This window comes from Struthio camelus, chromosome 7, assembly GCF_040807025.1.
Source record: "Struthio camelus isolate bStrCam1 chromosome 7, bStrCam1.hap1, whole genome shotgun sequence".
NCBI classification, from domain to species: domain Eukaryota; kingdom Metazoa; phylum Chordata; class Aves; order Struthioniformes; family Struthionidae; genus Struthio; species Struthio camelus.
The window spans coordinates 14,379,800-14,407,663 of record NC_090948.1 but is presented as its reverse complement, the minus strand read 5'-3'; the positions used below and the strand labels follow the sequence as shown (position 1 = coordinate 14,407,663).

Here is a 27,864-nt window from a genome sequence, read left to right as displayed (position 1 = left end):
GTTTTGGTTTTAGAAGAAATTGATTGTTGAAGGGGAGAGAGAATTAGAAGGTAACGTAAAGTAATTAACCATTCTGCAGCAGGAGGGAATGGCTGTTATGCACACTATTTCCAGGACTCTCACTCAGGGCTGTCATCAGTGCACAAAACCCGTATCCCTGACTATGCTGGATAAATAGTGTTTTTAAAAAGTCAGTTCCTCTTTGTAAAAGTACAGCTGCAACTGAAAGGCAATTGCATATTGATGAAAATGAGAGGCCAAGACCAAGAGGTTTACTCACAGTTCAAGTTCATGTGCTCATTAGCCAAGCTTAGGGTGGTCTGTCCCTTTGCTCAAGGAATGAAGGACATCCCAGACAGTGCCTTTACACACCAACAGAGCATAAACAAGTAGCTGTGTCTGAGTGTGCTACATAAAGCTCTAGCTGTAAATCACACACTTAAGGTTTGCACTGCAGAGTTACTGTTACCTCTAGCTTATGTCCACCTGTAAGTATATTGTCAGCAGGTGTGAGAATTGCATTTCTGGAGTGAAGCGTAGCCATAATCTTATGTTGTTGGACTTTATCAGAAGTCTGTAACGTGTTGGAATCGGGGTTTTAAAAAGCCTGGAGATAAGAAAAACACAAGCATTTGAATCTCTGAAGAAAGATGCCGCTCCTTAAATCTGGATTCAAAGCCTAGAGAAAAACCATTATACTACTAGAAGAGAAAGCAAAAAAATATCTAGAGCAGCTAGCGTTGGCCTCTGTCTCGATCTCTGCCTCGGTGCTTCATCGTAGATAATATTATCGTAATGTCCATTGTGTGGACCAAAAATCTGCTTATTGCCCTTCCCAAAAAGGATTTTACACTGGTGTGACCCCGTCTGTTACATGGCAACACAGAAGCAGTAAGTAAGTAAGAGGAAAAAACAAAAACAAACAAAAACACCCCAGGAGGTCAGCTGCTCAGTGAGGAAAATGTTGCTGAGCTGTGGGGTTTGTCAGACTGAGCTTAAAGGAATGGGGTTTGCTTGTTTGTTTATTTTTAAAGCAAAGTTGCACTAAAACAACCAGGACTGCTGCTGATCCCTGGGCCGCAGCACTCACAATTTCCATTTACTGCAGTATGTGGTTGACCATAGGAAAGAATAACTCCTGGCTACTTGCGCTACAACTCTAAGCCAGCCACTTCTGAGACCTATTCAATGCTGATTCATCCCCAGAGATCACTGGAAGGCAGAGTCATTAATTAAAGGTGCACAGAGCATTCTGTGGGGCTGGGAGAGATGTTGACAAGGAAACAGAGTTTTTTTATTATATGAACTTATAAATAGCTTTGGATTTCTTGCCAGAGTGCATTAAGAGTATTAACAAGGAGGTGCCTTTCCCTTAAAATATCAGGGAATGAGCTGAGCAGGAGGCAAAGGCGGTGAGGGGGTGTTACTGGGACTTGGCTGTGGGTACCTGTAAAACAAGCAGGTAAAAAGGATTCCTGTAACACAAATGGAAATTCAGGAGATCTGATTGAGCCAGTAATGGTGACATCTATCAACAGGATTTGAGGCCTGCCACAGAAGGGCATTTTTTGAGCAGAGATACCCAGAATAATTATTTTGAATTCCTGTGGATTCATAGTTTTGGTAAGTCTGATATCCCTGGCATTATTCTAGAAGAGCTATTCTACTTACACATTGCATCTTATTCTGGAACAATTTCTATATGCTGTCCGTACATCACAGGGAATCTTGCTATTGGACTTACCGTGCTAAGATCCCACCTGGCACATCCCAACTCCATCCTTTTGCTCCCTCAGGAAATTTTTGGGGGAAACTAGAAATACAGTAGACTTCACATTTCTTTAGATTTTGTAAAGACCACCTTTATTATAAATAAAGCTGCATGAGAAAATCTATACAAATTTAACAGTGTCCTGCTATAAGAGCAGCGGTTTGAGTACAGCATTGTGTATCTGGGTATAGCTTTCAAATGTAACTTTTTCTGTACTTTCTAGAGTCAAGGAAGGAAGAACTTGGTTTGGAGGGTTTTGATGTTATTCCCCATCTCAAATGTGTTGCCAAGACAGCTCTTCACACTACAGTCTTGCTTCTGAGCTAACATATTGCTAAAAAAAGGACAAGTAATAAATAGGGCTATTTACCATGTAGAGTCCTATGAGAAGAACTAACCGCTCAGTGATCAGCAGCCAAGTTGTTGAAGGTGGGTAAATTCTCATTTCCTGAACACAGAGAGAAAGTTGCAAAGACTGCATTAAAAATTGTCTGGTGAATGATCACCAAATTCTGCTGCTTGAACACTGGATAAAGTTTTGGATTCCTTTACTAAATTACATCGTTATACCCCTTCCCCCCCCCCCCCCATAACTACTGTATGCAGAACAGCCCAGAGAGAGAAGCCATATCGTGCAGTTGGCACATAGTAAAGAGTGAACTCTGCACAGCTCCTCTTAGATGACGTTCAGCTCCTGCATAGTAATAACAACGTTAGACCAAGACATTTCTGAAAGGTGAATGGCTCCTGAGGCTACGTTGTAGATCAGTGGATGTTATCAACCCACCACTAATTCCACTGCTTTCAAAGAGCCTGTAACAAAATATTGAAACCACAAGTTGAGGGTGGAGAGAGTGGCTGGAAACCAGCAGAAGGCAGTAGGAGTTCATCTGGTTAACAAAGAGCAAGAACAGTACTGAGACACAAGAAAGGGGTCTGGGTAGGCAGATCACCCTTTCTTAGGATCTCTCACAGTGATGAGGGCGTTACCAGAGAGATGATGTGTGTTTGTTGCTCACATGTCATGCACTGTTCAGTTTTAAAAGAATGATGTTATTCGCTTTAAACAACAAAACCCCACCTCCACCCCTGCCCTTTGAAGCTGCTTCCGGTGAATACCCAGCAAGACTTCAGTCAAGGCAGAACTAAACGTGGCCACCAGTAAAAAGTCTTAGGCCATTTTCACTGGCTGACAGCTGATGGAGCTGAACTGACTTCTTAACCTTTTTTATGAAATGTGAATGTGGCCTGTTACTAACAGGGCTGGTACTCGGTGGACAAAGATTTACTACAAAAGGGACAAAGCATTGCAAGGAAGGATGTTCTTCATATCATGACCTCCTTGTAGCACAGCTGCAGTCTGATCCAGGGAAATGCTGTGTACCCACATCTCCCCAGACGGGACAAGTGTATACCTCTGGGTATGTGACTTAAAAAGATCTCCACCCTGAAGCTTACTGGAGCTTATTAACAAAGAGCACTTCTCCCTGCCAGAAAGACGTGAGTGGGTTCCATTATAGCCTGAATGCATAGAACAAATCTCTTAAAAGATGCTCAGGACAAAGTAAGCATATTGCATGTGGGAAAATTAAGCCAATAAATTTTCTTTCTGGGGAGTCAAATCCATAGATTCCTTGTTTCAGTTCCAGTTTGCGTTCTACCAGACACCATGAGAACATGGTGTCAGTTTGGGTTTCAGGGTCAGTTTGGGTTTAAGAGAAAATATACACACAAACACACAAAATGAAAAACAAAAGATGCAATCCATTTTTCAGTAGGTTCCCTTTGAGTGTAAGCAGCAGTACCTGGACTTGTTGTAAAGTCAAGTTTAGGCATGTTTACAAACCCACAGGACTGCTGTTAAACAGCTTTGTTCTGACATTTTTTAAGAAGGAAGTTGGATTATTCTGTTCAACAGCCTTTTCTTCTCATCCTCCCCCTGCTTTATCTTATATAAAAGTTATTTTTCAACCCTGAGTGTCATTTCCTGAGAGACCTGGGTCACAAATTTGTTTCTGTTCTTTGGACAGGCTAAATTTAGACTCCTTGACAGGAAACGGCAGAGAAATTTTCATTTCTCTCTGGCTGCGCTGGGAACACATTTAGAAGCAACTCAGACCACAACTGCTTCAGCATGACCTGTCTGCAGGCAGCCCACACAAAGCTGGATGTGATAGAGGCACTGCAGAGTAAAACCTGAGCAGGTAGCAATGGAAAATCACTCGAGTTTGCAAACATCCTATTCAGCTTCCAATGTAGCCTCCAGGCTCCAGTATTCACCCACTGTTCCTGTGCCTCTGCTTGTCACTACCTGCTTGTTGTGTCCCTTGAAATTGCTCCTGCCCCCGTTCCCGCTGAGCAAGGCTTGCTTGGTTGTGCTGATGAAAGCCAAGGGCCTTCTGGTTAGCGTTAACAATTAGGCCTTTCCTGTTGCTCTGCCAGCCCTGGCAGTCTCCCATGCAGAGACTGCCAAGGATGCTGAAGCAAACACCAGGCTGACGATCCGAGGCTGTCTCCTAGTGGGATGAGCCGGCAGCCCCAGCTCTCATTTTGCTTCCCTATCCCTCGTTTTCTGCTCAGGAATATTATTTAACCATCCTGTAGCTGTGATGATAAAAGCCAAAGGGATCAGCAATTTCCAGCAAACTGGAAATTGCCACCCTGTTGCCACCAATGCTTTTTTATCAACCAGGTGTGGAAAGAGGAATTAGAGCTTTCTCTGCCTTGGTACATAAAATGTCCCTTGCTGATGGAGGGACAGACAAGAGCAGACATCAATGAGGTGGTAAAGTGGTCAGTACGAGGAAGAGGGTAGAGAGGAAACTTCTATGGAAAGTTTGCTCATCAGCAGGCTGGATAATGAGCCTCTTGCTATATGCTGACCCTAACAGTGACAAGGGATTAAATTGCCCCTCTGATGCATGTGGTAGCGAGGACTGATAAAGAAAGAGGGACCTGTGGAGCCATGGCACATGGTAACATCATCCTTGATTGGTTTCACCAACCAGAACAACTGTCCACTTGTAAACAGGATTCAGAGAAGCCTAGTGCAGGCACATTGCAGGAAATCCTAATGTAAGACCACTGTAGGCAAGAGGCCTTAGCAGAGGAGGCCAGGACTCGGGGGACCTCCAAAAGGCAGATCTGAACAGACACCCTGATTTGAATCCTGCACAAAGCACACAAAGGAGAGTGATGAGCTATTGGGCCCTCTCCTCCAAGAAGGCCACCATGCTGGGGCTTAGTAGCCCCCTGGCACTGCAGTAACGTGCTACTTCCTGAGGGGGTTCAGCCACCTCTGCCTCGGGGATTTCTGCATTGAGTTTTTTAGCATATACCCCAAGATTCTCCCCTGTCTTGAAAGCCTGCAGAAGCTGTCATTTCTCCATTGTACTCTGGTCTCAGCAAATTATGGCCCACTAGCTGTGGCTCCCAACAGCAAACCTCATTGGAGTAGCAGTGTTAAGAAGGACGGAAGAAATCCTACATGGAGGCAGACAGGCAGCTTTTGCCTGGGTACTTGGGAGCAGAAAGGATGACAGATCACAAGGGAGCAGAAGACACAGTGTTTCTAAGCTGTGCTGTGTGTATACATACCTCTTTCATCCCCTCCTCCCAACTTGGAGCCATCTTGCTGGCTTTGACCTCATTAAAACCATGCTGGGAGAGTCATAAGCTCATTTAGAGGGTGATTCTTTCCTCTCGCTACCAACCTGCTGTGATTGGGCTTTTTACAGGACAATTTTGGAAAGTTTCCTCTTTTGTGAAAGTAGAGCAAAACCCTGTAGCAGTCATTTCTGTCTTTGCTGGTTCTCAGACTTGCTGCCCAGGGATAAGGAAAACAAACAAATAAGCCAAAAAGCCAACAAGAGCATTTCACTCTTTTATCCAAGGAGGCCATGGAAAACAGCCAAGGACAAATCCCACTAGCCATATTACCATGAAAGAAATGAAGGACTCGGATGAAATGGTCTGAAGAAACAGATCCTGCTGCCTGCTCTGCTACATTCCCCCCCATGGAGAATAAATGTGCAGGGTGCAGGAGAGGGGTGTTTTAAAGGACAGGACAAGCTTTTTAAATTACTGCTGCAAGTCCTATCAAGCAAGCTTTTCTACAACTGCAGTTCCCTTGCGATTAAAGAACTGTAGTTGTTTTAAAGATCTCCAGTTGAGATCTGCACAAGGGACCTCAGTAGGGACCCTCCTTCCCACACTAGCACTGAGTTTCATGTTGCGCTTTGTTGCAGAGGGTTGCAGCACTCCTGCTGTTTGTTTGCAAGCAGACAGGCTCCTGCGATGCCAAAATCCTTTCTTTGATTCCTCTACCCTTTTCTTAGCTCCCCCTTCCAAAGGAAATGAAGTTTTTGGGCCACCACCACCGTTTGCATTGCAGGCATCTGAATAAATTAGTCATACTGGTTGCTCATCACCGCTGTGTCATGACTGAGACAAAACAGAAAAATATATTTAGCTGCACAAAACCCAGCCAGCACACCCGTGGAGCAGAGACTCACTTTTACACCACATCTTCCAGTTTCTCCCTCTTCTACCCATATCCCCTCTTCCATACTGCAGAAACCACAGCCCAGGACAGGTTCAGCTGCAGACAACAAGCTGTACTGGCAAAGTCAGTTGCCTCCAGGAGGCTTCAGAAAGCTGCCCTATTGACTTGTGGTTAGAGGAACAAGTGTTTTCCTGCTGGCTTTGGTTAAAGGGATTCTTTATGGATCCCATTTGCATGTGCAAGTGGAATGTGTACTGTGTACTCATTTATCAGTGCAGATGTGTTCCTGAGCATCTCATGGAACGTGTCCACTGTTTTCCTGTAAACATCCCTGTGTAACACAAAGGGACGGAAAAGGTTGAGAGGCTCAGCCCTCTGGAATATGATGGGGAAACCCAGCTCTGCTGGTACCTTCCCATTGCCAATGAAGAAGTGGTAAAGCTTCTTTTCATGCAAACATTTCTCCAGGAATTTGAGCATGTCTTGCAGACGGGCCTCCAACTTCTCCGGGGCCCAGTCCTGACAGGGACGTGCCTGCAGCAGATGGAGCAGCACTGTCTTCAGGTGGTAGTTTGTGAGTCCGCTTGGACCTGTGAGGCTGCACTGTTTCTCGTGGAGGAAGGAGAGGATCTGAAGGCAGCTAACATGGCAGGCATTGGCAGGCAGCATTTTGGAGACCAACTGGATGAACCTCCTCTCGTATACTGCGAAAGTGAGAAACCAGTGAGTGCTGGAGGGCAGGTCTGCTGCCAGGCCACTCCGAGGGAAGTGAGAGATGAAGTAAACATCAGAGTTTTCATACTGCACCACAGGGGTGAGGTTGAAGGCAATTGATTTCCCTGACCTAAATTTTATCTTCAGGGCCCCTGGGGAGTCCAGGAGGCTGAAGGAAAGGTCAAATTCATACTTGTGGGAAATTCTGTTCCAGGCCTTGGTGACCGCGATCTGGAACCACTTCATGACTTGGTCCGCATCCAGATACTGAGTATTTTTGAAGCACAGAAGGTCTTCCATCTCACTGTTGGGCCTGGTAGTATTGGCTTGGCTATGGAGGAGACACAACATATCTTCCCCCAGTTTAGTCTTGTCACAGATGCAACCTGCCACATCTTCATCTGCTCTGCAGACCTTGATAGTGCCATAACCTTGTTCATCTGGGGGAAAAGAATCGCCAGAGCACCAGGTCTGAGACCGGAAACAGTATGGCTCCGGGGGGGCAAAAGGCACTATCAGGTCACAGACAAAAGGTTTACGCACTCTCCAATTCTCATACATGCTCCCCACACCCATGCAGTCCTCCACTTCCATGTCAGCATCCCGGTTACAAACACTTCTCAAGGCCTCCAGCAAATCATCTGCAAAGCCTTCCACCATCTCCCGCATCCTGGCCATGTCTCCGGTGGTACCCAGGATGCGCTTCTCATAGAAGCTAGCCAAGATGACCTTGTCAGGGAAGGCCACTCCTTTAAAAGCTTTCCCCAGGACAGCCATGTCATCCTCTTCACCGCCTGTGTCCTGCCAATTCCCTTCTTGGAAATCCTGCCTCCAGAGCTCAATCAGCAGGAATATGACCATGGAAATAGCAGTCCACATATCCCATGGGACCTTTTCCTCTTTGCTTTCCTCCACTACCTTTGCAGCCTTTTCTAGAGCCTTCTGCCTGGCTTCCTGCCCTGCAATTTCCTGCTCCAAACGCAATTGCTCCAGTCGAAGGCTCTCCTCTCGCTCCTTCATCTTCTGGATGATTTCTTCCGTGTTCTCAGGGACGGTGACATTCTCTTTAGGGAAGAGGAGTGGGTGGTTCACGATAGCTGTAATCACCACTAGGCACACCCGGAAGATTCCCACAGGCATGGCAGTTTCTTCCCTGAAAGGGAAAGAAAGGGAGAATGACCCACGATCTGGAGCATATTCCATCAAGAAGAAAAATGAAAAAACTTCCTACTTAAATAAAAACTTCAGCAACCTTCCTAGCCCTGAAGAGTGCCTGAATCTAGAAGCTCCTAAGCCCGTGGCTGTGTCCATCAGGTATCAGCCAAGCTTCCCAAAGAGTCTTTATCAGACAGGCAAGGAGTGAAAATAAAGGAGTTGGTGGCATCAGATCATCTCTGCAGATGGTGAGAGTGAAAGTTCCCTTCTCTTATCTCCAAATTAACTTCTAAAAGAAGAATTGTGAAGGCATTTGCTACAGTCCACCCACTGTGATGCTGTTGGGGTAATGTGGGAAGGCTTCTTCCCTCCTTGAAAGTTCACTGGACAGCAAAGAAAAAAAGCAGATATCCCCAGATCTGAAAAAACAGGCCTGGTGATGACCGCTGCTTTCCCTCAACAGGAGACTAAATTTGCATTAAAGTGGACATGGCAATGGCATAGGCAGGGCTATCTTAATCAACTTCTATGTACAGCCTGTCAGGGGACCCACATAGCTACCTTGGATCAGGGCAATCTTCACTGCCAGTGCTGGTTATGAGCACCTAGGTGGGAACAAGCCTGCATGGTTTTGTGCTTCTCAGCAGATTGTACAGGCAAAGCTCTTCCTGCATTACAGCAGTGGCAGGATCATGCTGTGGCACATCCTTCCCAGCCACTATGATGCCTCTTGACTGCAGACCCTGGAAAAAGGGCAGAGTCAGAAAGATTGCTAAACTGGAAAGGGTTGCCTTTAACCCAATGGTTTTAAAAGCATCAGGTTGTTTATTTTTGGTGCTTACTTGGCTATTTATCTGTTGGAAGACATTAGTAAACATTACTGCTTTGATCTAAGTAATCTCCTCCATGCACCCCCTTCACAGCTGTACCTTGAGCCAGCTTGCTCCTACCTGAGGTGACCTCAGCATTGTTGTGAAATGCACCCAGGGTCCCGCTGTCACTGTGCTCGCCTGCACGCACATCCCACATGTCATCCCTTTCACTGGCTCTTGGCATGACTGAGAATATCATGGTGTTTTGGGATTGCTTTGTGTGGTTACTGGCTTTGGTGCTTGAACTTCACACTTAAAGGTTTCCATGCCTTGGGGCTCACTATGAAAAAATTTAACTCCTAGTTTTCTGGGGCACAGTCCCTTTACCAGCACATTTACCTGGCCCTGATGAAGCCTCCCAGAGGTCTAGGCCAGAGTGTGCTCAGACTAAAGTCTGGGCTGTTTCCTCCCAGCTGGCGTTTCTGCTTCTTGAGGGCTGGCACCTCTATAAATATCCTACATGATATCCTACATGCCTGCTCAGGGCAGGACAATCTGGGGATGTCAGCTAGTGCTGGGAAGCGACAAGCTGACAAGTCCTTCTTTCTAGCAACATCTCCCCTCAGTCCTAGCACAAGGACATTAGAAGGATTAGAGAAAAGCAGGAGATTTCTTATTGCTGCTAGGACATTTTAATTCAGCCCATGTATGCCTCAAGAGGGTGTTTGAGATACTTTCTGCTACAGAAATAAAGTCTATCAATCAATAGAATAATTAATCAATTAGACCAGAAATAATTATCTCATTCCTGACAAACCATTCCATCCTGCAGTGGGAATGAGACTGTTTCACTGAGAGCCAAGATATGGTGAGGCACCTCGCGCGCACTGTGAGCTCAAGGCTGCAATTTCCTACCTCTGCAATAGCTGCTCCCTGGCCTGAGCCCAGCTTGCTTAGATGCCACAGAAATCCTGCTGTCCCAGCATCTGGGCAAGATTGAGAACATCTCTGGCAATCTCATGCATGCCTGAAGAGAGCATGCAATGAAGATCTATTCATTCAAGTGGGCCTTGTTATCATTAGTGCATAAAACCTGCTGCCTTTTGATTGCAGGAATCTAGATTTTGGTGTTGGGTGCACTTACTGTATATGGGAACTGTATCCCTTTGCTTACTAGAGGGCTGGGACTGGAATAGCAAGGGAAGGGAACAGGATTGAGATGCATTGTCCAAGCAGCAAGAAAGTTCACATGATGCTCAGGATAATGTTAAGTGCCCCTCCCTGTGTAACATTTACTAACAACCCTTTTTTTGGATCACATACACATGCAGATGCATGCATTTACACCAGCATTGCTCTGGAGATGGCTTACTTGCCTTTTTCATCCTTTCTACACTTAACTCTTTAATTCATCAAGCAATGAATTAAAGCTGAATTAACGCTCAAAGCTGAGCGTTCCAGTTATTCTCTGAGCTCCATGCCTGGCCACAGTTTAAAAATAAACTGGGGTCACCCTGTATTGCAAACAGCTTTATCAGTTTGCAGGGGCAGGGCAGGAAGTGCTGGTGAGTTCCTTTTCTTGTAGACCACGTCTGCTTTCCAAGGTTAAAAATAACATGGCCAGGGGCCAGGTGCCTCGTCTTTCAGTTTTGACCAGGGCGACATTGCTACTCTGCCCTGCTAGACCTCTGTCCCTGCAGATGCCATGTTTTACCGTTACCATAATATTTCCTAAATGCGTAAGGTTGTAAGAAGTCAGCTTCCTCTGGATCTTCTTGTACCCTTCAAGACTCTCCCCTGCCCAGCTGCCCACGGCCACACCACTTCCAGGGGTCACCTGCCCCAAAGCTCTGCTAGCAGAAGAGCTCAGGTTAGCAATCCCCAAGTCCATCCCTGGCCAGAACAGCGGAATTCTTTCTGGGTTGCACTAACAATCTGGGCTATCCCAACTGATTTTGCAGGAGTAGGTTAGGAAGCGTGTACACAACCCCTTCCCTCTGCAAGTTGTACTGGCATCAATCTCTGGCAGAGAAGCAGAATGAAAACTGGAAGTGAGAACATCATCAGGTAGGAGGATGAATTGGCAAGAAAAGTATCTGTTTTCAGCCTTAACACAGAGGAAGTTATCTTGGTCAAAAGTGCCCTTTTACTACTGTAGCTAGTTCACACTAGAAAATTTATACTGTTTTAGCTATACCACGGTAGCCATAGTAGGTAAGGAAATCAAACGTTAAGTCCAATTAAGGCTTAAGGTTAATGATGCTCTGTGACCAAAGTCAGCAGAGTCTGGCCTTGACAGCTGCAAGGATGATATGGGCAGAGCGTTCCCACATCTCATCAGACACGGGTTTCTGGGCTAGTATGGAAAGACTAAATAATACAGGTGAAACCAGTAGCACTGCCTGCTAGGGCGGTCCAGCACTTCCCATAGCAAAGGATGCTCTTTTCACTTGCTTTTAACTTCAGCCCAAGCAATTTAAGTCTGATAAAAATGTTAATGCCTGCCCTGGCTGAGATAGCTTTTGTGTGGGAAAGAGGGAGTCCAAATGTTTCCAAGCAGGAGACTGAGAAAAAGAAGTAGCACTGCTTTATCTATACATCAGATTTTGCTACATTTCAAGCATTAAAAAATATACATATTTCACACGTGATCAGTGTAGCTATGAGGTTTTAAATAGCAAGTTCTCAAAGTGATCTTCAACCTTTTCCAATTTTCCAGCCCTGCTAATTTTTTTCTATTCAAAGCACAGACAACACCTAGACTTGGCAATAAGCTTCCATTTAACTACTTTTTACAGACCCCCTTGCGGTAGTCCCAGCACTCCAGAAATCTTCCCTAACTTAGCACACTGTGGTTCTCGCAACACTACAGGCAGGCCACCTCCCCAGAGCACGTGAGCCTGCTCTCACCCTGCTCAGTAGGGCTTCTTCTGGATGAGAGAGCGAAGATCTCACCTCTCATGCTCTCCAGAGTACAAAGTGGGGAAAGAGCCAGCAAGGCAGAGGAAAGCAGCACAGGGAAATGAGGAGGGCCGGGAGCAAGTGGTATATGGGGCCTGACTGTCTCTCCCCCTTCCTGAGGCAGCTGGTGCTCGATGACCGTAGCTATGCAAAGTTGAGTTTTCTGCACAGTGCTGATGAACATGTAACACTGTTCAAACCCGCCTCTGACACTAGAGTAACTAGCTTCCTCCTGGGCATTTCTGTGGTACTCACTAGCTCAGTGTTTGAATGCTTCACAGGTTTTAAGGTAAAGATCACTCTAAATAACCCTGAGAAGTGAGGGGGCAGGTACCCTCCCTGCTCTCCAGCTGTGGAGTGAGGGCACAGAGAGATAAAAGTAGCTGATTGCTCTGTTGCTCAATTAGAAGAAATTATCAGTAGCATCCTACAGCGCTTTGTATGTTCAAACGCTTCACCAAGTGCAGCTGCAGCTTTCAATGCTCAGCTCCCAGGCAAGCTAGGCCTCATCCTTTCAAGCCTAAAGCAGCCGCTTGGCTACATGATCCTGTTCAGCCCTGCAGCAGGTCCAGCTCAGGCCCTGAATGATGCAGGAACCCCTCAGAAAGGGAGGGAAAAGATAATACTGTGATTATGCACTTCAGGAGAGCGTCACATTGACACACGCAGAAGACGACCAGTTCACACACTAGCTACTCTCAGAGTGCTTCACTGTATGATTCAGTACTGTTTGGTTAACCTGCTTGCCTGTAGCACGGTTATACTTAGCGTGTTGCAAGGAAAGGGAAGCAGTATACTAAATACACAAATGCATAAGCCTTAGCACAGGCAGGAAGTGGTTTGGCTGAGGTCAAGCAACAGCTGGGAGAGCAGTCTCTGCATGGGGCCAGGAGGCCTTATGCTCAGAAGAGCAGGCTAAATTCCCTTACTTTCACATCATAAAAATAAAGGGAGGAGTATGCCCAGAGAGGCTTGCCAAAGGACTCTTCATGCTGGCTATATGCAGGCAGTGCCAGCCATGCCTGGGCTGGAAAGGAAGCCAAGCCGGTGTGCCCTGAGCCCAGATAACCCTCCATCTTCTCTGAAGACATGGGAGACTATTTCTCTTTCATTAATGGCTCCTTTCTTTCCCCAGGAGCTTCTTATACCGCTGTATTTTTTCCCCTGTTTAAATTTTGAATCATGGGAAGCAAAACATGCTCTGGCTGATGTTCATTAATAAACCAGATAAGAGCAAATTGATGCTCTGATTCTTAAATTAGAAAAACTCAAGCCACTGAATGCAGTCCAGTGATACACAGAAATACGCCAAGACGTCATTTATGACATACTCAATTACTTCCTGCAATTTGGGTAACACAAAAGGCAATGAATAGGTGGCTGCCTCATTGTGTTTCGGTTTGGTAGGCTGCAAAAAAGAGGCGATTTGAAGAGATGATAATAAGTACAGCTGGTTGGGAACTTTTTTCATTGAAAGCTGCCAAGTTTTTGAAACCAGAACTTCATAGGAATCAATATGATTTCTGAGAGTCTTTTTAGGAAGGTCCTTGAGATCTGGAATGGGATCTCCCGCTTGTTTTGACTGGAGAGATTAATAGCCCAGAACAGCCACTAAACTGCACTTGGGACTCCTGCTGGAAGGATGTGAATTTCAAACCCAGGGATTCTGGGCTCAGCCCAGCCCAGCCCAGCCCTATTCCCTAATCATTGAGCTTCTGGGAGCCCCACAATTCTTCTTCAAATAGCCTTTAGGCCTTTGAGGGTATAGTCTGAAAACACTTATACTGCATTTATGAAGATCCCATCGAAACACAAATTAAACAGCTTTAATATAAAAAAAAAAAAGCCAGCTTTTAAGCTTGCTCAAAATCTTTTTCAATACACTACTGCCTTCTCCAGTTTGCATACATCATTGCCATCTCTGCAAGTATTCAGAGATCTACCAGGCTACAGCAGAGAAAAGTCAAGTCTCCTCTTACTATTCAGAGTCTGTAGCCCCCTGTAAGAGACACATACATTGAAAGAGAAATGGAAATTGTAAAGAGACTCATATCTGTATTATTGTTCCTGACAAAAGCTTGGAAGGATGCACTTAAATTGGTCAACAGTGCACCACTGACACTGCTATTCTACCTCCATCTCCCCATCAACATTTACAGAGCAATTAAAAGGCCTTTGCTGGCTCAGGACGGATAGTGAGGCTGGTTTTCCCAGCAGCTACTACATATAAAGCTTCAGGTACAGACAATTACTGGATAGAGGTCTGTGGAAAAAGACTAAGGTACCACTAGACAGGGTAACTCTGGTAATGATATCAAGACTTGTCCCTGCCATTAGCTGCTGGGAGTGCCTTTGCTCAGATTTTGTCTGTTTTGCACTGAGAAGAACCACAAATCTTTCAGGTTTTAATTTTAAATGCACACATTTAAAAACAGCACACATCTATGCCCTTAGAGTCAAATCATTTATTTGAGGTGAGGGAAACTGGTGTTCAACTCTCTTCTCCAATTTCAGGAGGGAGTAACAGCAATTTAAACTTTGTTCTCCCTCCCAGCTCCTGAAGCTGCTGCCCTCATCACTTGGCTGCTTTCAGGTCAATATTCTGATCTCCAGTTTTGACCTGGGTTTCCAAAGGACTTGAGAAGCTGGTTCTGGCAGGACTTCAGTCAAGCCTGTCTTGTTCTTGAGACCAGCATTACTGAAGAAGCATTTTCTGGAGTAAGAGAGAAGTGCCATTTTGGTGAAGAATTTCAGACCAGAACTAACTGAGATTTCTTTCCAGGTTAGCACTGTGTTTGCTCCCAGCACCCCAGTGGGATGGAAGCTGCCCGTTGAGCCAGCTCATGGGAGACGTCATGCAGAAGAGCTACATCTTGAAACAAGAGTTTCTAGGTTCATCTGAGTCAGAGAGGTGGGGCTGCGGCACCTTGTCAGGCTGGCGTGGCGTTGGACCCTCAGGCTGCAGGGCCCTCGTAGCTGAGGCAAACATGCAGAGCCCACGTACTGAAACACACCCCAAAGTGATTAAGAATTAATTAAACCAGTCTACCCTTTCCACTCAGCTGCATACGCATTAGCACATATGGCTGTGTCTAGTTTTTAATCTCAGGGTGTCTCGTGGCATAGGCTGTCAGAGCACAGAGGCTTATATGAGGAGCCTTACGTGGCTTCCATTTCCCAGGATGACGACCCCACTGCTGCAGTGAGAACATGTGCCCAGAGCCATAGAGAGCAATGAAGATCTCCAACTTTCTGCTCCATCACCAGCTTTTAAGCATTGCTTTGGCAGCATCCAGTGCAGCACACCCAGAGAACAAGTAGTGCGGGGCAGCTGGGAAAAGGCTCCTGCTCTCCCATCTCTTGAGCATGTAGTCAGCTGCAGCACAGACACCAGCCAGAAAAATTAGGAGCCATAAAACACGACACACAGTCTTAGTAGCACCAACTTGTTTCACGGCAGCGTGCAGGACATTCTTGAGATGAGCTGACAGGGGACAGAAAGTACCAGCTACAGCAGCTACAACTCATGCTCTGATTTGCCCTTTTGAACATTAAATTAGTGCCATGAAGTACTAAATTTCAGTTGCCAGCACAGTTAAGAATTGGTTCTGCATGGGATTGATGGGATCAGGCTCTGTCTTTGGCTCCCTACCAAAGCCATCAGTGGACAGGACTGAATACACCAGTGTATGAGGCCTGGATGTTGAGACTGGTACCAGAATCATATTTTAAAAAGAACAAGCCAGCTGGTGGTGGTGACTTGCTTGGGATTACACAAGGTGGGTGTGGCAGAGCAAGGGATTAGACCTCAGGACCACATGCCCCTAGTGACTTTATAAGTGCCTTATAACTCCAGTCCTACTACTCATGCTTCGACATGGCACACTTCCTAAGCTCACCACGCAATACTTAATGGGGACAGATGAGAGCGATTGCCTTCCAGAACATGCCTACAAAGCCCCACCCCAGATTAGATGTTTGGCCATAGGACACCAGTTGGACAAGGCCACTTGCCTGATAACTGTTGTTTTGCTGTTTGATTGAGAACGTTAACCTTTGTAACATCTGTGAACATCCTGTCTCAGGCCTGTTTCAGTGCCAACAGGGTCAGTCGCACGGCCTGCATCGGACATCCTGCTCAACAGGTCTGCTGCGGACATTCGGAAGCAATATTTTCTTCCCGAGGTCACCATATCAGGTATTTCCATGGAAATGTTGATGCTCATCCTGTGTACAGGATTAGGGAGACCTCCCTTCCCATACATAGGCAGCCTAGGGGCGGATAAGGACGTGAACAGCGCAGACGTTGTTCAGGAGGCAGGTGCTACCATGCACTCTCAGGTCCAGCAAAGCCGGTATGTTGTGGGTTCTGGGACACCCTACAGCAAGGACTTCCAGAACTCCAAGTGAGGACAGGTTTTGCCACTGTCACTCTGAGCAGATGGGTGTCTGACTTATTCTGGGAAGGACAGGGAGTTTTCCTCACATCTTCCAGTCGTTCGCTATCTTTGCCATTAGGAAGCTTTTTGTCATGCCTAGTTAAATCTTCCTTGCTGCGGTTTGAACCCCTAACTTCCAGTTACCGCTGTGGGTAAGAGAAGGACAGACCGTTTTTTTTCTCTTTGCAGTAGAACTTAAGATACTGCCAGATTGTCCCCTCTGCTCCTGCCTCAGCCTTCTCTACATACAGGTGCATTTTTAAAATGTTTCCATAAAAGCCCATGGTCCCTCTTCCCCCTGCCCCTAAAGCCTAGACAGAAGAGTTGTCTCATTGTGGCACAGGAGGAGTTATTTGCCTTCTAGGGCTCTTTTCCAAAACCCAAAGAAATGCGGTACCTGTTAGATTTTCAGTTTCATCACTGAGTTTGGAGGGTTTATCTGGATATTTATAAATCACCATTTCTCACATGCCACTGACAAGAACATGATTCTGGTCTCTTTCGGCTTCAGAAGCTAGGAGCCACTGTCAAGGATGGGTATAATAGCTGTTAAATAAGCGCAAAACCAAGTCATGCCCCTGAAACACTTGCTGTTTCTTTGAAAGGGTGGCAACAAGAGGGGACGTACATGAAGGCCATAAGACAAAGCTATTAGCGCGGTGAGTGTGTTTCTCAGTATCCTGAATGATGTCTGAATGTGTTTTTTGCCTTTTGACTGGGCAATGCCTCAGGTCCCCCCTGCTATGGCTGAGAAGGGTTTTTACAAATTGGAATGTGCTGCTGGCTGTGAGGGAAGCATGAAGGGAAAGGTAGGAAGTCTGTATGTACTCCCACCCACGTACTTAGCTGTTGTGGTAGGATTCCAGCCAGGAACAGCTTGGCTTTTCAAGCCAAGTAAGTTTTGCCTTTTAATTGTGAGGAAAACAACTGGAGCAGACCAAACTTTTCTGTTTTTAGGAGGAAACAAAAATCTCACTGGAAAAAAAAAAAGTTGGCTCACCAATCTCACCAGCTCCCTCCCCCTCAAACCAAATGGGATAGGCGCGAAGACAATAGCCGCTCCTTCCCTTGCACATTCTTTCAGCAGTGCAGATGGACACAAATGACAATAACCCCCCATTGCTTTATTGAAAGCCTGATAATATCAACTGCAACATATGGAGCAATGTCACAGCACACATGCCCTCTGCCTCACACAGGAGGACCCACTCTGACTGTTGCTCTCTGTCGTGGAACTTTTCCCTTTGCACATGTAGGCAGCTATGGCTCCTTGATCTGAAGCAGTCACCTCACAGAAAGAGAAGTATGGGGGGAGGTGGTGAGAATACAAAAAAGGGTTCAATTGCCAAGATGCTTCATTAAATCTACCCTCCTTTTCCCCAGTTAACTCTCAAAAGGGTGGAGAAAATCTAACCAGCACAGTTAAATCAGCCAGCGGTTACTCTGTCTCTGCCCATCCTAAAGTTAATCAAAGCATATTCCCTGTATCCCTGCCCATCCAGCTTAACTGTATATTGTATATCCATTGAAATGAATGCTTCAGTATTCAAAGGGTTGGAGGAAATATCATTAGAAAGCTGGTTTCCCAGCAGGGATACACCATTCCAGCACATCCCAGAAAAGCACATGTGGATACTGGCACAGCTCAGACATGACTCGTAGAATGATTGTTTTACATGTGAAGCTACAAGGTCTCATTTCAGCCATTAACAACAAGCATTTATGTATTGCAGACTGTAGAAAGTCTTAAGTTGCCACATACTTCCACACTGAGATGTTAAACCAAAATACAGCAAAAAAAAATTGTCATTGTGGGCTCGGTATTTGGTTGATTCAGGATCATCTACTCCATCATAGTCTTGAATCAGTGATAAATTAACACAGCCATGTCAGGCCCAAGTATCTAGTTAAACAGGGCTCAAAAACATTGGATAGGATGGGTGGTTTGTATGATATCGGACTATTGTTTTGATAACTAGTTACAGCTGTTGGTATTCAAACAGAGGGGGGGAAGGAACAGTATTAAAAAGCTGGCTATTAGAGCAAAAACATCACCACAAAAATGAAAAGCAATGCTTTATGCCATTTCATGAAATCCTGGCTTTTACGTAAAAGATATCGTAGCTCCCCAATAAGGTAAAAAACATTGAAAATACTGCAGGGATGGGTAGAGGGTGGGGAGGGAGACAGAGCAAGAAAGAGCACTCTTAGGGTAGTGTCTTGCTTCCTCTGCTCTCACTGGGATAACTGCCCTGATCTAAGCAGAGGCACTCCACATGACACACCAGTGTATGCAGGAAGAATCAGGCCCCCTTATTTCACCGATGACTCTACAAATGAACAGAAGAAACAGCATGAATGCTTTCAGAAGCAGTAAGCCCCTTCTTGCCTTACTAATCACAAACCTAAAAACTGCCAAGAGGCACATGCACGCACAAATATGTTGGCTGCAGAGTATTGCTGGCTAACCCTGGTTTTTAAAACTAGTTTGAATCAATACAAGCCAGAAGAGAAAATAAAAGCCATACAAGTAAGCAACACTCACTTCCGTACAGTGTTTCCATGAAGTATCTGAGCTGCTTTCACTCTAGGGAGTGAGTCAGAAACCAGCCTATTACTACATGCACCCATAAGGTATATAATAATTTTCTGCTCTTTGCTCAATCCCAACAAAAGAAGCCATCGTTAGGCTCTTCCTTTCCCTAAACAGTTTGCAAACTGAATGCTGGGAAGAACAGCTCGAAGAAAACCTTCATGGGATAAAAGTGATGCAACATTCACTGTTGTAGCAAAAGTACTGAGCACACACGTGAGGGCTGTGAAGCTGTTTTTCATTTGGGACATGTGTGTGGTGAACACAAAGGCTTGCTTCCTTTAAAACATAAGCACAACAAAGGAAGGCTTTGTTTGAAAGCCAAGGGACGGCCTCTCTGCCACACTCAAAATCTAATTTACAGCGCAATGGGAACTGTGAGTCATAGCTGTGGGGCCCTTGCTCATGGGCACAAAAATCCCCCTTGCTAGAGCAGTCAAGGAGCTTAGCTTAGGAATGATGACAGCTTAAAGCTCCACATGGGTATCTGAAAGCTTTGAGGATAGCAGCAAATGCAAGACTGAGCTAAGAACATGCGTTCTGGATGACTTAGGATGCAGACGTATCCCTCTCAGTTGACAATTCCTCCCACAACTCCTGAGTTTGAGATCGCAACCAGTGCTTGTTCCAAGTGTGAAGTACCTATGGCTCAACAAAGAGGTTGGCTGGACTTCAGGCAGAACTTTCAGACTGCCTTTCAACTTTGGCTGCAGAAGAGGGTGGCCTTGATACTCAGACTGAGCATAACCAACTCTCTAGGTAGACCCACGGTAAAGCTCTATATCCTTAAGTCATCTAAAGTGGCAGATATTTTACGTCACCGTTCCTTACACCTTATTACACCGTTCCTTACACCGTTCCTTACTTGCAGCTGAGGCGAATACCCATATCATTATCTTATCACTTATCACACCAGGGGAGGGTTTGCTGATGTATTTCAGCTATGCAAAAAGTAGAAACCTAGCTCATCCTTCCCCCTACCAGCCTTTGCGAAGAGATAAATGTCGTCTTTAGTTTTATGAATGTATTGTGATCTGCAGCTTCAGAAGTAGTGTACTACAGAAAATTCCAGTGAAATCATCTGAAAACAGTGGCAGTCAAGTACCTGAACAATCAAGAGTAAATGATTTGGGAAATAAGCATTAAAAAACGATATACATTTATATATATTTGGATGCAGATACACACACAAGCATAAGCCCCTCTTGGAAGCACTGTATTGTAAACACTTAAGTTTCACAGGAGGCTTGAGAACATCTCCTTAGCTCCGTCTCTGGTCTATATTAACATTCTACAGGGGCCTAAAAACTGGGATAAAAGAGCTCTCAAGAAGCGACAAAGTCTCTCCCCCTGCCTACAGAAGGGCCTATGCTGCCTGAATGGTTTCCGGCAATTTTTTATCTACTTTGTTCTGAAAAGCTTCCAGCAAAACACCATCTCTGTTTCACGAGACAGTCTAGACTAGTGCTTAACTACCTTTCCCTGTAGGATTTTCTCCTAATCACTGCACGCACTTTTTCTGAAGAGAGGCATAAGCCCTGATGAGGTTCTGGCACATATACATGGCATTTTGTCCTAGGGAGCTGCTTCCTTCCCCACAGGCAACATGGGAACTTTTTGCTCCCACTCCCTAATCAGGTGCTCACCAAGCACCACCAAATCCTCTGTGATTTTGAAGAACTGAAAGCAAAGGTCTCTGGCCTAGAGAGGTAGATTTTCATTGTTTTCATTTGCTTTTGTCTATAAACAGTGAATTTTCAAGTGGTGGCACCACCATCCCTTAGGGCAATCCAGGGAAAGATGCAGCTGGTGACACAGCTGGCTCAGCTGACGTCTTACAGCAGCACACGTCACTTTTCTGCTTAGGTGCAAGAACCTTCTCTACGTGCTCTACGCTATGGTTTTGAAAGGGAAAGAACGGTATGCTTGTATTTGTCACACAACTGAAATAACCATATGAATCAGAGACTGCGCCTAAGCAGGCTTTAATTCTGAAACGGTTGGCCTCTATGGCCCTCAACCTTGCCAAATAAAGTTGTTTTTTCCAAGCCACATGCATGGCAGTGGGTTGCATCAGATGTTTTCACTGTATATGCTGAAAAAGCATCTCTGCCCTCAGGCAAATATCACTGATACAAATAATGTGCTGGATCAGCCAGAAAAACCTGCCTCTAGAAGAGGGATAATAATGAAAGATGATGGGGGAAAGAGAGAGCACCTCATTTACACACAGGAGGATGGCAAGGGGCCAGCTGTCAAAGTTTTGATCTGGGCAGGTTGGAAGAGTATGCCAGGAAATGCTTTGGAGCAGAGCTTTGCTAGAGCAGAGCAGCCGTTTGAACTAACTGGGATGGGAAGAAGGGGACAGACACCATCCAGTGCAGGAGCAGATCCAGATTAAAAAAAAAAAACAACACATGAAATACACGGAATAGCAGGTACTCAGAGCTGTAGGAAGAATTTTAGCAACCAGGAGTGCTGCTCTGCCGGCTCCCTTTACCACCAGCTCCATTTTTTCCCTTTCTACCACTGCTACCCCCAAGCCTGCTGTCACACACTTGTGGAGCAGCACTGCCAAAGGTGTGCGTTTCACCAGACAGCTCTGCTTTCTTTGGGTTTCACAGGGTTTCTGGTACAAAGATAATCCAGACCATTAAAACCCTAACACTGCTGACTCGTAAAAGCTGCTATTTCACTTCCATTGATGGCAGAGCACTTGCCTCCGCTGTCACCCCTGACTATGCAGAGGTTGCCCAGGCACTTCCAGAAGTTAGATCTCCCCTACAGCTGGAAAAGGGAGGTCTAGCGCTCTCCCGGTCTGGGTAAGGTACCTTTGACAAGTTCTCCTGCACGACAGTAAATGCAGCAGCAGGTGCTGTCAGCAAAGCTTGGGCCTGTTTGTTCTTCTCTGCCATCACCCTCTGCTGTCCTCGCCCCGCCAATGGTACCACGCAGAGCAATTCTAGACTGAATGCCAGAAGAGAGAAGCTTTTAACAGTGAGCTTCCAAACTGAAGCCATTTCCAAATTAAACCTTCTCAGTATTGCTACATCAGGTGGGCTTCACAAGTGCGAGGTGACCCTCGCTGCCAGGAACAACACAAAGGTTACTGAAACATGAACCACGCCACTTTCCTTCTGACATTTCTACTGTGAGGCTCAAGATCTCCCGGGGAGAGCCGCTTGAAAGGCTTTCCAAGTCACAGAAAGGAGAATGACCCCTGGAGCACTTACCTGCTACAGGACTTCACAGGTGCTCGTTAAACGTCACATTACTATTATCAGTGCGACGCAGAGAAGACTATGTTCAGTCGCCCACTACTGAAGCACAGCCAGGAAGTCTGCAGAACACAAAGAGAATGAATCAGGAAGTTCAGGCAGAAGATGAGCGCATAATGTAGTTATCTAAATTAGAAATTGATTAAAATAGAGATTAAATCAGCCCCTTACTTAATAAAATGATCATAGAAACTCAAGAGACCAGAAAAAAACATCTTTGAAGTGATCACGGAAGAGTTAAAACAGCTCCTCTCGTGAGAAAATGTGCAAGTCACGCCACAGGTCTGTCAGCGTTGCAGACAGACTGACAAAAGAGGAACTCCCTCCTCAGACTCCATCCTTGTCCTCCAGCCCTCTCTTTTAAAAATGGATTAGGGCGAAATTAGCAGCAGCATAAGTGTAAGGGCTGGGACGGTTGTCTGGGATTGGCTTGTTTTAGAGAAGGTGTCTAGCTGCTCGAAGGAGCTTGCTAGGTAGAAATGCTGGGGAGCTTGGTTTAGAGAGCTAATGGGAGAAACAGAAAACATAGGAGAAGAGGCAAGAAATAAGTCTAAGAGCATAAAGGAAGATGTGAAATGCAGAATCACAAAAGATAAACTACCGTATTTTAGAAGGGGTATTTTAGAACTTAAGAAATATTCAATGAAACAGGAAACGACGTTAATTCCTCTGAACAGAAGTAGAAGTTGATTGGCCAGAAAAGTTAGTTGCGTGCTGATAAATGAAACAGTTGCGCAACTACGCACAGTGGGTTGCAGAAGAGGAGTCTACCACCCTGATAACTAGCTGTGATCACAGCGACTTCAAACCCTCTTACAGTCTTGATCCAAAGCCTAAAGAAATCAGGAATAGCCCTTCCATGGGCTGAGATGAGCTTGGTAGCAGGTTCCTTTGAGGATTCAATATTAGGCTGACGTGTCCTTGTTCTCCTGTCTGCCTTCGTGGGAATCAAGATCACTTCAACTTGGCAGCCCTTGAGGAGGGGACTGATCAGCCCTCCCTCCTCCCACATACCTGCTCTGACCGGACAGCACGTGCAGTCTCACTTCTCCATTTCCTTCTTTGCCTGCGAGGGTAAACTGCCAAATTGGCCCAAATAGGCGATCTCTGCCCTGATCTTTTAGATCATGCCTTGGGAACAGCATGTCACTGTGAGAAGCAGCACAGGCTGCTGCTCACTGAGCATGGGAGCAATGCACCCCAATCCCAAAAGAGCTGGATCCATGCTGTAATACCCCAGTGGATGTCTGTCAGCCTTCAGGGCCTGCAAAGACTGGTCCCATGGTGGCTCAAGGCCAGTAAGGCACAGCAGGCACTTCTGCTCTGATGAAAGGAGCTGAAGAAGAGCTGAGCTGTCAGACAGGGAGAAGAGCAAGGAACCGTTGCTAAGGGACTTAGGTGTTCTCACTTGTTAAAATAATTGTTAAATCTCAGAAATGCAGAGGGTCTCCCTCTCTTGTTCTTTTGTTATGGATGTTGAATAGACCCCAACTGAAAGAGCAGAAGATGATTTAAGGTCCCAGTTGGTAGAGGGTCTTTCTGCTCTGCATCCTCACATGCTGGCAAAAAACAACTCTTCTCACTCAGAGGCAGTCCAAGGCATACGGCACAGGTTTTGGTTGGGTCAGCCCTGTATGACAGCCTTTTCTCCACGCCCGAAATCAAACCTGCCCTTGCTCCAATAAAGTTCAGCAGCTAGTTTGGTCTTCAGGATATGGCAGTAAGACCTGTTTGTTTTGTCAAATCACTGACCAGAAGAGCTCAACTCTGAGGCAGGCCTGTGTTTAGCACAGAGTCAAGGATGGCTTGGCCAACTTAGAGTGGTCCACATGCGTGTGGAAACCAAAACCCCCGGGGCTGGGGGGGAAGGCAAGGAAAAGGCCTGACCCAGCTGCACCCCTGGGCTGGCTTTCCTTCTAATCTTGGCTACCTGCCTCCCTTCCTATTTCCCTTGCTGAGGGGTGAGTGGGCAGAAGGCTTTGCTTACACAGCTGAGCTGGCATCCCTGCTAAACGTGCAATTCCTTGTGCACAGGAATACCACCCAGCACGCACCCTAGCTGTTCTCCCTTCCTCCCCCCAGCCTGAAGACCAGAGCCTCTACCTCTCTGCACCACCCACTAATTAAACGTTCTGATGGAAAGTATGCTGTCTGGCAGCAAACTCACTGCTTCCCAGTGTAAATGGGTTATAATAACATTTAGAAGAGAAAGAGCTGGCCCATCCAACAGCCTATTTTAAAGGCGATCTGGAGGAATGACCCAGTAGCCTTTCCTCAGATCCCTGCTACATTGCACCTTTTCTGTGGATTATACTCTGTGGAGTTGAGAGTGCAAGAGTACAGTATACTGCTGGCAGGCTCATTCAGATTCCTTATGGATTTCAGGTGGATCAATGTTTCCCAGAATAACTGCTTCTTAATGTTCTTCTTGATGGAGGCTGAATTTATGCTTATATTTTGCCAGGAGTATTGTTTTAGGGGGGGGATACAGATGTGTCAGCAGAGAGCAGTAGAAACTGGAAAAAATAAACCACCCCTCAAGAGTTGGTGCACTCATTGCACTCAGGGAACTGATTTAAGCTATCAGCACAATAATTAGTGAGCCACGACATAACCCAGTAAGCGTGTTTCCTGGTATTGCTTTATTTGCAAAAAAATATTTATAGGCAAGCTCCAAAATACTGAAATAACAGTCAGAAGGTAGGCCAATTGCAAAAGCCAGAGCAGAGTTGTTCTGCTTTAATGAAAACCATAAAGTTTCTGCTTAAAAAACAAACTCATAAATTAGTTAGATCAGCTCACTGAGCGCTAGTGTTACGTTTCTGTAGGTCAGATTTCTTCTCTCTGTTACTCATTGCCACGTAACTAAGGTTGCAAGCACAGCCATAATTCAGAGACCTCAGTGTTGCACAGGCACCCAGGGGCTCTTATTGTCACGGAGAGAATCAGCAGAATCCGAAATGAGACCGTAACATGCAGTTTTGCTGGCCCTGGTTGTCAGAGGGCCCAAAACAATCACTCAGGAAGAGCAAACTACTCCGGTTTGTGACCAGGACTACTTAGTCTCTGGCTTGGATGAAACCAAGGCTGATCTTAACATAATGTAATGCTCCAAGCAACAAAAAGACGAAGACAGTTAGGTGGGGAGGAGCAACCGCCTGAGCTGTTGTTAAACAGGTAGAACTTCTACAGTGAGTAGGTTGATTCCTCCGCAGAGATACCGCTGTTTAAAACACAGACCACAGGGTTTTTGCACACCATGTTCACGCCAAAAAATTGTGATCTACTGGCTAGGCACCAAGAATCCCTCACAGCTGATCCCAGTACTGACTCTGGCTCTCTGACCTTTCCTAAATCAATTCACCTCTCTCCACACATGTGGCAGTCACACTTAATATATGTATACCCCACATGGGAGCAGTGTGAAGTGTCTACAGGGGTGAAAATGAGGCTGAAGATAAAGTTTTAAGTTTCCATTTCTATTTCCAATGGCCTGGTTTTTCCTCTAGGATCGAAGAAACCCCTTTCAAGTATATTAAGGAAGATTGGGACCAGTAGGTTTTAAAAGCAGAAGTCTATGAAGGTGGATAGAATAACATTAGTCAGAGCTGCAAAAGGGCAGTGCAGCTTCATCATCACCAAACCATATAACTCACAAGCCTCACAAAAGCCTGCTACAATTGCTCTCCTCACCCAAGCGCCGCTTAGCCAGAGAGCTCAGGTCCCTGCTTGGCAGCTTACTGCAAATACTTGTGCCTGAAGGAGATGTTCCAGGTATGGTTTAGGCCTATACACCCTTATTACAAACGTATTAGTAGTAATGCTTGCTCAGAGACAAGGCCAGTGCTCATCTTCATCCTGCCTAACCATATAAGAGACACCAACAGCAACTATTTTCCTGAATGATTTTAATATGGCTGTTCCCAAGAGAACTGCTTCAGTGGAAGATTGCTGCCTTCACACACACATACGCATAGCTCTGCTAAAAGCACTGTTCCTCCTCCTCTTAGTATTTAGCAGAGAGAGCTAAGAGATCTGTGTAGAAAGGCAAAAAAGTTTTGAAGCAAGTTAAACCCAAGCCACTCTTATGCAACGCTGAAGAAGCAGCGAGCCTCAGCGCTGTTTTGCATCAGCCCTTCGTTCCTGGGACCACCGCTGGCGGACGGACCCCATGTGCTGTGGGTACCAGCAAAAAGTGGTGGCTACCCAGACTCTGTTCAGCGCAACTTGGATCCTGCAGAGGTTCAAACACGTACTCCGCTCAGGGTGCTACAGACAGTCCTACTGTGGCTTGCGGGGCCACCAGAAAACAGGCTGGTTTCTCCTCTTTGCACTTGGTTCCTGCTGGGCTGCCAGGGGAGGAAGAGCTGAAAGACCTCCACAGCCTGCCAGAACTTTGGTGGGCGCAGAATCTGCCTTGGGGCGTGATTCTTCACACTGCCTGAACACCCATGGGGTCTAGGCACACATGCACAGCTCGAGCATAAAACATGCATTTAGCAGACGACTTTACCTCATGAAAGGAACCGGAGAAGGGCCACACCAGCACAACCTGTTGCAGAAACTCACCAGCAGCAACAGCACCGATTCCCGCAGTTTTGTTCCCCAGTAAGGGGCGGCAGCCCCGGCAACAGCCCTTCCCGCGCGGGCCACGGCGGCAGCGAGCGCCCTTCCCGGGCCCGGCTGCTCCGCGCCGCGGCCCCCGCGCCCGCCCCGCGCCCCCGCGACTTACCGGGCGCCGCCCGCTCCGCTCCGCTCCGGGGCGGCGGCGGCTGCTGCGCTGCGCTCCGCGCGGCCGGGCCGGGCCGGTGGCGGGGCCGGGGCCGCTGCCGGGAGCCCCGCCGGCCTCCTGCCCCGGCTCGGCTCGGCTCGGCTCGGCGGCTCTGGCGGCGGCGGCTGCCGCGGGGGAAGTGCAGCCGAGCCCGCCCAGCCCGTCCGGAGCGGCTTGGGGTTTTTGGTTGTTGTTGCTGTTTTTTTTTTTCCTTTCCCTCTTTCAACTCACCCGGGGCAGAGCTGCGAGGTGTCCCTCAGCAAGCTGCTGTTTGATCCTTCTCCCGGCTCCCCCATTAGCTTCGCAGACCGTTTGGTAATGAGGGGATTGGGCAAGGACAGGAAATGCGTTCGTTCATTTTGCTTCTCAGAGGTATCCCGACCTCCTGGCGGTCATGCCTGGGAGCCAGGAAAGCAGTTTAAAGAGTCGACCTTGTTTCTAGTTCTTATCAAGGCAAAGGAGCAGGAGATCCCAGGGACGCTGAGCCGTTTTCCCTTTCAAAGCTGGCACAAGTGGGAACTTGTGAATCTGCCCAACAACTTTTGAGGCAGAGAAGTGTCACTGGTTTCATTTTATGGGTGGAGGAATTGAGGCACAGCATGACTCAATGATAAAGAAAGGCCGGATTAAAATAAATTGGCTTCCAAAACTGCCCTCATTCAATGATTAAAATGCCTCTTCTGAAAGCTCTAGCAGAGAAATAAGTTTGCTAAACAACTATCGGTTCCACAGAGAAGCTTAAGGGAAACACATCTGAGCAGCATGATAGTAACATCGATCTGATTTAGCGGAACTGTACATCCGTTTGCTGCACTCCTCTTGTTTTCGTAGCGTTGTGGCAATGGTCGGATATTTAACACGGGTAT

General features: G+C 46.4%; 2 protein-coding genes and 1 long non-coding RNA gene across 6 annotated transcripts in view; 2 read left to right on the top strand and 1 right to left on the bottom strand.

Moving 5' to 3' along the window:
- The window catches only part of GSTO1 (glutathione S-transferase omega 1), a 44,851-nt gene that overhangs the window by 16,394 nt on the left and 593 nt on the right, over window positions 1-27,864 (top strand). Inside the window, exons 6-8 of one of the 4 annotated variants that reach the window (XM_068949702.1) lie at window positions 14,700-14,828; window positions 16,003-16,115; window positions 20,700-20,931. In XM_068949702.1, coding sequence (XP_068805803.1) covers window positions 14,700-14,828; window positions 16,003-16,115; window positions 20,700-20,815 — 358 coding nt within the window. In that variant the 3' untranslated portion in view covers window positions 20,816-20,931. Of the gene's footprint in view, window positions 1-14,699; window positions 14,829-16,002; window positions 16,419-16,961; window positions 17,027-20,699; window positions 20,932-27,864 lie in introns of those variants that run through there. The other 3 variants (XM_068949704.1, XM_068949703.1, XM_068949701.1) reach the window with 3 other exon arrangements.
- LOC104142424 (uncharacterized) lies at window positions 614-3,470 on the top strand. Its single transcript, XR_693707.2, has 2 exons — window positions 614-1,623; window positions 1,995-3,470. It is a non-coding gene; the product is annotated as an uncharacterized lncRNA (long non-coding RNA).
- ITPRIP (inositol 1,4,5-trisphosphate receptor interacting protein) lies at window positions 2,213-27,758 on the bottom strand. The gene is made up of 2 exons (XM_068949700.1): window positions 27,230-27,758; window positions 2,213-8,142 (listed from the first exon to the last, which is right to left on the bottom strand). Exons 1-2 carry the CDS (start codon window positions 27,292-27,294, stop codon window positions 6,480-6,482), a joined length of 1,728 nt encoding a protein of 575 aa, XP_068805801.1. The 5' UTR covers window positions 27,295-27,758; the 3' UTR covers window positions 2,213-6,479.